Source organism: Otolemur garnettii, unplaced genomic scaffold (genome assembly GCF_000181295.1).
Source record: "Otolemur garnettii isolate 467f Iridium unplaced genomic scaffold, OtoGar3 scaffold00037, whole genome shotgun sequence".
Lineage (NCBI taxonomy): Eukaryota > Metazoa > Chordata > Mammalia > Primates > Galagidae > Otolemur > Otolemur garnettii.
In genome coordinates, this window is record NW_003852432.1 from 6054277 (window position 1) to 6063663 (window position 9387).

General features: G+C 37.8%; 1 protein-coding gene across 3 annotated transcripts in view; it reads left to right on the forward strand.

Annotated features, from left to right (window-relative positions):
* Nucleotides 1-9387, forward strand: part of CADPS2 (calcium dependent secretion activator 2) — a 499168-nt gene that overhangs the window by 204835 nt on the left and 284946 nt on the right. For all 3 annotated transcript variants that reach the window (XM_003789780.2, XM_023513206.1, XM_023513207.1), the window contains exon 4: nucleotides 3549-3629. In XM_003789780.2, the coding sequence (XP_003789828.1) occupies nucleotides 3549-3629 (81 nt within the window). The remainder of the gene's footprint in view (nucleotides 1-3548; nucleotides 3630-9387) is intronic.

Here is a 9387-nt window from a genome sequence, read left to right on the forward strand (position 1 = left end):
TACAATTTGGAATATTTTCATCAAACTGGTTAACATAGCCTTCATGGCATTTTCTTAGTTATTGTGTTAAGACATTTATATTCTACATTTAGGAATATTCACATGTACCCTCATAAGATGCACCGTAGGTGTGGTCCCACCAATTACTCTCCCTCCTCCCATCCTCCCCCCTCTCCTCCCTTCCCTTTCCCCATATGCTTGGGCTACAGTTGGGTTATAGCTTTCTGATGAAAGCTATAAATTAGTTTCATAGTAGTGCTGAGTACATTGGATACTTTTTCTTCTATTGTTGACATACTTTGCTAAGAAGAATACGTTCCAGCTCCGTCCATGTAAACATGAAGGAGGTAAAGTCTCCATCCCTCTTTAAGGCTGCATAATATTCCATGGTGTACACAATTTATTGATCCATTCATGGGTTGATGGGCACTTGGGCTTCTTTCATGACTTAGCAATTATGAATTGGGCTGCAGTAAACATTCTGGTACAAATATCCTTGTTATAGTGTGATTTTTGATCTTCTGAATATATACCTAGTAGAGGAATTGAAGGATCAAATGGCAGGTTGATTTTTAGTTCTCTAAGTGTTCTCCAAACATCTTTCCAAAAGGAACGTATTAGTTTGGCAAATGCCATTTATTGATGGGTCTGAGAGGGACTGTAATTCTGACTATAATTCTGTCAGATACAAGTAACTTTTTAATTCTCTGGAAAAAATATCTATCAGCATATAAGCTAAGATCAGAAGAAAGATTTATGTAGTGTATTTGAGGTACTGTAGTTACAGTGTTCCTATACATAATTTTTTTTGAGCTTTTAATGAGAGATTTTGGGTACTTGGAACAGGTAATTATTGCATTGATTTTTCCTTTATAATTACATTAGTAATTATACTTAAGTAATTTAATTTAAATCATTTTAATTTTAGACACAGTGAAAGGAAACTTTTTCTGTTTGATTTTGAGTGATATTAATCCATTAAAATAAAAAGTTTATCCTTTTTGAGCTGACGGATGACGTAGAAACTTCTTTATAACAAGGATTTACTTTAAGAAAATCTTGACCATTTTTTAATTTTTGTCAAAATGAATTTGATTTTTTTTATCAACTTGGAAATGTACTTTTCGAATGATATCCCCAGAGCTTTTTAAAATTTTAAAAATATCCAAAACAAAACCAAAAAATAGCCTTCCTTATGTCTCTCTGACCTTTTGTGCATGCTGGAAACAAAGTGATCTTTCTATTATAAAGCCTAGATTGGATCATCCTATCTCCCTGCTTAAAACCTCTTAATGATTAGAGATGTTGAACATTTTTTCAACATCTCTATCATCAGAGAAATGCAAATGAAAGCTACAGTAGATGCCTTCTAACTCCAGTGAGAATGGCTCTTATTAAAAAGTCCCAAAATAACAAGTGTTGGTGTGGATAGGGAGTGAAAGGAAAACTTATATACTGTTGGTGGGACTACAGTGGCAGGAGTGGATAGGGATAGGGATGTGGATAGGGAGTGAAAGGAAAACTTATATACTGTTGGTGGGACTACAGACCTCTTTGGAAAGTCATGTGGAAGACCCTCAAATAACTAAAGGTGGACCCATCTATCTTTTGAGCCAGCAATCCCAGTACTAGGTATTTACCCAAAGGAAAAAAACACATTTTATAAAAAAGACACATTTTTTAATAGCAGCACAATTCACAAAGGCATGAAAACAACCCAAGTGCTTGTTAATACGTGAATGGATTAATAAAAAGTCTATGTATATGTGTACCATGGAGTACTACTCAGCCATGAAAAAGAGTGAATTTAGTGTCTTTTGCAAAGACCTGGATGGAACTGGAGATTATTCTTCCAAGTGAAGTATTGCAAGAATGGAAAAGTAAACATCATATGGACTCCATACTAAATTAGAACTAGTTGACTAAACCTGTGTGCAGGCATAGACGGAAAACTCAGTGGGAATCAGTGTGGGGAGGAAGAGGAGGAAGGGACGGATCAACTCACCCCTAACAAGTACAGCGCACCAATGCACACTTTCTGTGTGAAGGGCATACTTATAACCTTGCTTTAAAAATGTACAACAGTAAATTATGTATCCATACATGTATATCCCTGTAATATTCTGAAATAAAGCAAAAAGAGAAACTTCCCAATGAAGTCCCATTGCTGTGGGAACCAACCCTGAACTCTGGACCCTGGCTTGGGCAGAGTAGCTTGTGAAGCAGCCCACCTCTCTCTCTGTCCCCATCTCCAGCCTCTGCATTTCTGGTGTCCATTTCCCAAAACCACCATATGTGTCTACTCTCACCTCCTCACGACTTTTGGGGTCCTCTTACCAGAATATCCCCCTCTTTTCTTGATTCCTTGTATAAATGTCCATACCACCATCTCGTTATTCTGGGTTGCTTCTATGCCTCTGTTTCAGGCCTGATGTTGTATTTTGTTTTCTTTCTGAGGCTATTTAAAACATGTAACAATGTAACCTAGTTTATTTGTAGTTCTTCGGCAAAGGGACACGTTAGCTGTGTTTTCCTGTGTTTTTCATCTTACATTCAGTGCTAATGCAGTCTTTATATGAACCTTTACTACACTGTGATTATATTGTGTAGTCCAACCTTCTTAATGACAGGAGAAGAGAAGACTTTAGAGTGAAGAGAAATTCAACATTTCACGTCCTCCATTTAACATTTTTTATAATGAAACAATAAAGGAAAAAATGAATGCATAATGGGGGGAAGGTATCATAGGAAAGTTTGGAAAGAAGCTATTGAAAAATTTCAGGATTATTTCAGTGAAATAAAAGTAATTTTCCATGCAAACAGAGGATTTCCAAAAAACAAACAAAACAAACTATTTTTTTTTTTTTTTTTTTTTTGCTTTCAATCAATTTAGAACATAAGAATGGAGTACCAGTCTGTAAAAGAGAGGAAGGACTTCTTGGTAGTATCAGACTTTTGGAACTGGAATGAAGAGTATATGAAGACTTAGATGGTAGAAAATTATGCTGCTCACCACATAGTACCTTTATAATTTAGCACTAATACAAACTTATTAAAACAGAGGGGATGTTTTTAAAGAGGACAGAGAGGGAAGTGAAACATTACTCAGTATCTCACCATCCAGAAGTGCCTAATGGGAATTTGCAAGATCAAAATAAGAGATTCATCTATCTTTGTGAAGACAGAAGGCTGGCTGGAATACAGTTAATGCAATTTAATATAACCTCGAAGACATAAGGACTTCTTGCTTTTTAGGATTGTTGAGACGATTAGGGCAGAGAATTATAACAATTAGATTCATAAACCAAACTCTTAAACCCTAAATTTACTCACTTTTTTTGTGAATAAAATCACAAGAAGGAAGGGATACTTCTTCTACCCAGGGAATGTAACTGGCCTACCTATATAATTAAACAGCCTCTCCGTTCTCCTCTCAATAGGTAGCTGGGAGAATTATAAGACATTTCTGAGTCATTTCGTCTTTCTGTTACTCTGTGTCGGTGCCATTAAGTAATCACCTATGCGTAATTTCTGTTTTACTTTTTAAGCTGGATAATGCGGATGAACAAGCAGCCCAGATCAGAAGGGAACTGGATGGTCGCCTGCAGTTGGCAGAGAAAATGGCAAAGGTAAATTATTAACTCTGATGGATGGTACCCCAATTTCTTTCTGTACCTAGGTATCTGTGGGCTGAAGGAGTGTTTTGTATAAGTAAAGCCAGTGGAAAAGCCACGTGCATTGGTGCATACCTATTGTCCCATTACTCGGAAGGTTGAGGCAGTAGGATCCCATAAACCCAGGAGTTTGAGGTCCTAGTGTGCTATGACTGTGCCTGTGAATACTGTCAATGGCCTCTGCACTTCAGGCTGGATAACACAGCAAGACCTTGTCTCACACACACACAAATATATATATGTGCATATACATATATCTCCAGCATAATTTTCTCTTCTATATATATACTTCTTAATCCCAAGTATCTGAATACATGTTCTCTAAATGGAACATAGTACCCACATTACATATCCATCCTCAAATATCAACTGTTTAAATTCAATGATGACTTCTATAGGATTTCTGAAAGCAATGCCTGAATCTCTCAAACTGCTAGATCTAGAAGAGTTTCGATATTGCACTAAGTAAAATAATAAAAAAAGAAAAATTTCCTCCCCACAAAATCATATGACACATTCTAAAGTATCCAGGGTATTTTGGCTCATATTTATGACAACTAATATTTGACTGAATGATTCAATACAGGAAAATGTTAAGTAGTACAGAGTCTGCCAGATAAAATATGTTCCGTATAATAGTGCAGATTTTAATTTTTGCCATCACTGTGTTTTTGTAAAGAGAAATAGATTCCAAATGAAAGCCATGACTTTCTTTTTAATACTTTAGGTTTTTAGAGCAAATGAAACCTAATTGTCTAAATCATTTAGTGGATTGATGGGTTGACTGACTTCAGTGTTATAAAAGTATTAGTTCTTTCCAATACAATTGCAGCAATAGTGCTGTTGATTGCCCCAAGCGTTAAGATTTTCTCCCTTTTCTTCCTGCCAAGCAAAAGCTTTGAATATTTGATGGGTAGTTTATCTTTCTTCCTCTCCCACTTCATATAACATGTATAAATGCACACTTCTTTATTTACAGTTTCACAAATATAGGTATCTATACACCCTGTGTAACCATTCCCAGATCAAGATAGTAATTGCTTCCGGCATGAATGAGGATGCATCTCGTACTAATTTTAACAATCAAATTACTTTGGGATGTCAGAAAAAAAGTACAGATTTACAACTACCTGTTAGTTTTTAAAATACAATTACTATGTTTTTCTAATGTTTATTAAATTAAAAAGTAGAAAAATGGTGAATTAGAGATAAAAAATGAGATAGAAAAAAATTAAGAGAAATTAGGTAACAAGAATGACAGTAAGTTAGAGACCCAAGCCAGAGATATATGAAGAGGACTCCCCAGATGAATGAGGACGTAGGTGCGATGAGTAAGGGGCAGTGGCAGAAAGGGCAACACATGTATGTTTGTCCTCCGAATATGTAGGGAGATGCTGGATCATTAATTTGAGTGTGAACGTCATAAAGTAATTTGATGCAATTATAAGCTTTAGAGGTAAATAGTATTTAATCTGGCTGGAAGAGCATTTGTTTTTCATAGACCTGAGGCTAGGAGAGAATGGTGGGGGGGAGCTGTGTGGCTGTGCCTGACAGCATGCGGGGGGCACTGAATCTTTATTCAGCACTTGTAAGTTGCCTACTTAGATATAGATTGTAGCTAAGATGGGGAAAATGTCGTAAATCACACTGGTCCCTCCGAGGGCCTGAGTGCCTAGGCAGTGCTTTAGAAGAAAGTTTAATTGCTTTTCTGAAGAGTTAAGAGACAAGGAGGAAAGCCTCAAATGTGTTCCCAAGGTCACGGCTGAGAAGGAGCATGCGTGTTGTGAACTCTGGGCTGCATCAGAGGGACTGGACAGTGATAAACCCGGAGGGCCCCCCAGTGGTTTTATTAGAGATGTTAGTGGCATGGGAAAACTGTGGAGGAAGAAGTGGGGTTGGAAGGAAAAATATACCTCTGAAGATAGAACAGCTTTCAGTAAAAATATTTACATAGCAGATCAGGCAGGTTTCATTGCTTTCCAGTCCAGTGTGACCAAAGGGAAGGCATCTTCATGAAATCTTTATAAGGCTAATGACAATCTACTGACTTCGTTGCACTGAAACCCTACACTAATCCTGAGAACCCCCAAAGACAGATGATATCATGAATTTAATTTTGTGGAAGAGGAGATTGAGGCTTAAGGAAGATGACCGACTTCACCAAGATTGCATAACAACTTATTTGAGCTGAAGCAGCTTCAAACCCTGGCCTTGCCATATGTAGGGCCTGGCTGGCTCCTTTTCCTGCTGCCTCTTCAGGGTGACGGATCTAGACGTGTGGTCTATTCATAGGTATTAGTTGGCACCAGGACTACCCGCTTCCATGCTTCACAAAATAACACAATACAAATAACAGTAAAGCCTCAGAAGACAGAAATCTCTGTGACTTTAGTATTTTAGCCAAGGGATAATTAGAAAACAGAAGGAAAAAATATGGATAGGGGCAGAGAGACCTGTGCTCAAATCTGTGATTGCTGTTTCCTAGAGTTATAATAATAGATATGTGATTTAATAGTTTGAGTCTCATTTTTTTTTCTATCCATACATTCATTGAGCAAATATTTATTTGAGCAGCCAGCCATTGTCTTAGGCACTTGGAATATATTGGGATAAAACAAAATAAAAATATGTCTACCAGGCCCTGATGCCAGTCAGTTTATTTTGGGGACCCTGTGAAAAGCAGTAAGCATGCCTTTTAACTGAACTGCGAGAGGTGGTCATTGCTGCTTAGAAAATAGATCAGAGCAGGGAGCTCAGGAGTGTGGGAGGGAGTGGTGGGTGGTTACAGTTTCCAGTCAAGTGATCAGAGAAGACCATGTCTTGGCAGTACAATCTTTCTGGTTACTCCTTCCCAAAGACTTGGAATTATCTTTGACTCTTTTTTCTTGCTGATAACCTCATGCAAGATTTATCAGGAAATCCTTTTGCCTCTACCTCCAAAGTATTTCTAGAATGTGATAGTTGTTGCCATCTTCCTTCTATGTAGGACAGTCATCATTGCGTCTCCCCTGGATACTCGGTCTGTCCTTGTGGCTCCCCTCCCGGATGCGACTCCGGTCAACACAGCAGTGATTTTCGGCACAAAACCTTATGCAGGGGTACCCATGTTGCTCAGAGTAAAATAAAAGTTCCTACAATGGCCTGCAAATCTCCAATGATCTGGTCTTTTTTACCCCTCTGACCTTATCCTCCACTCAGCTCTTACCCTTGCCCAATTCACTTCACCTTGGGTGGCCTCCTTGCTCCTTGTACTACAAAGTATTTGCCCTGACTGTTCTCCCTGCCTGCAGTAATCTTCCACTTTGCTCCACAGAGCTTGCTTCCTGTATTAGTCAGATCTCCAGAGAACGAGAACCAACATGAGGTCATATCTGAATGTCTAGACATATATCTAGATACACAGAGATCTGATATCAAAATACGTGCCGATGCTAGATTTTTCATTAAATAACGTGTTGAAAATTTAATGAGAAAATGCATTGAAACCTTCAAGTATATATTTGCCTTTTTCTTTGTGGAAATATAACTTTTAAAAAGGAAAAATTATTACTTTCATACAAATATGAAATGGACACAATGATTTTGTTCAATGAATAATTAGTAAGGGAACCAATTTGATGTTAAAACAAATCCAGAGAGCATTTGAGAAATTAGGCATTTTGGGGCATGCTAAAATTTATGTATTATGAATAAAAGTGGTTAGTTTCTAAAAACAAATTTAAATCATAACCATTGAGTAATCTTATCTGTCAGACAGACATTTGCATCTTTTCCAACCAAACTTCTACAGGTAACATCCTCATTGTCTAGAACCTCTAATCAATCAGTAGTAAACAGAACCATGGTCTAAGTACATTTCCCCAGCTGGCCCATGAGTGGCCTTTGCCTGTGTGTTAAGGACCTGCCTCCTCATCTTTTTGTCTTACTCTGAGTTTTGAATGTTTCTCCTGATGGCTTTTAAAGTTAATCCAAAAATCTAAAAATACCCTTTGTATGATTTATTTTGTTGTTCCCCCTTTGCTTGTTTTGAAAAACCATTCTAAAACAGTTCCCCCTACCCAATGAAAACCAAGGCATTCGATAGGTGGGTTGTTGTATGTTTTACCTGAGGATGCAAATTTACTATTTTAGAATGTTGCTTCAAACTGTAGAGAAGTGTTAAAAGGATACTTAAGAAACTTTTTCAAGAAAATTAATTTTTAATTTAGGTATTTTAACCTCTCTGTGATAATATCTAATTTTAATATTTATTGTATGCAAATTCTTTTAAAAAGAAATATGTGAAGGTCATATTGGGGGGAAAGGAAAACAGGTGATCTGAGACCTGGGGACAGATTTGGGAAGTGGTACCATATGTTAGGAACTGCGGCAAGCCGGCCGGAGTCCCGGTGCAGATTGACAAGAGCACCCTGGGTGCATTCCAGTTGTAAGAGAGATGCAGATTTCTTGGTTAAATTTTTTTTTTTTTTTTTGAGACAAAGTCTCAAGCTGTTGCCCTGGGTAGAGTGCTGTGGCATCACCGCTCAGAGCAACCTCAAACTTTCACTCTTAAGTGATTCTCTTGCCTCAACCTCCCAAGTAACTAGGACTACAGGCGCCTGCCACAACACCCAGCTATTTTTTGGTTGCAGTTGTCATTGTTGTTTGGCAGGCTTGGGCTGGATTCCAACCCACCAGCTCCAGTGTGCCTGTTGCCCTAACTACTTGAGCTACAGGCACTGAGACTCTTGGTTAAATTTTGAATGATACCAAGAGAAGAAACCTCAGTACAGGCAGTGATTTTCTAGAGCACCAGTCAATCATTTGGAGGATGGCTTTTATCTCTCTGTGTGGGGACGGCCACATCTCATGATGTAAACTCATCTACCTGTGCTTTTAAGGAAGGAAGGACTAAGGGCCAAGTTGGTAAAGATTAAAACCAGAGTCAAGAGTATGAGGTCCCAGAGTGCTTTTATCTGCTCTTTAGTGGAATATAAATTGATAGAATCTTCCCCCAGAACAATTTGTCAGTATATAAATATTTGGAATGTCCTTTTAATTGAAAGAAAGAACAGAAATATGATTGCAGAGGTAAAAGGATTGAATGATAACGCTCATGTAATTCAGCAAGAAAATAGAATCTTCCTGATAGTTACTTTTTCACGTAACAGCTTTTACACATATTATAAAGTAACCTTTTCCTTTAAACTTAATTTTTTTCCCTAAATCTTTAGTAAAAAACTGAATTTAGGGTCATGGGAAATCTTGGCAAGTTTGTGTAAGGTGAAAATTCACTAATTTTAGAATATGACCATATGACTTTTCAACATTAGTGAATTTTCACCTCACACACAATTCAAAGATATCGTATGACCATAAATTCAGTTTTTACTAATGGTTTAGAAACATAATGTTTATTTATGAAAAGCATACCTTTCTACCAGTACACATCTGTAGTAAGACAGAGCGATATTGTTAAAATGTTTGTTTTCTAACTGGAGAAGCAAGTTATCAGGTCATTCTGAACTTTGTCTTTCCCTCTCCCTCCTCCTCCCCCTCCCCCTCCCTCCCTTCTTCTCTTCCTTCTTCCTTTCCTTTCCTTTCTGTTGCCTTTTCTTTTTCCTTCCCCTTCCTCCTTCCCCTTCCCCCTTCCCCTTCTTTTCTCTTTCCCTCTTCCCATCTCCCTCTTCGTCTCCCCTCCTCTCTCCCCCCTCCCTCTTCCCATTTCCCTCTC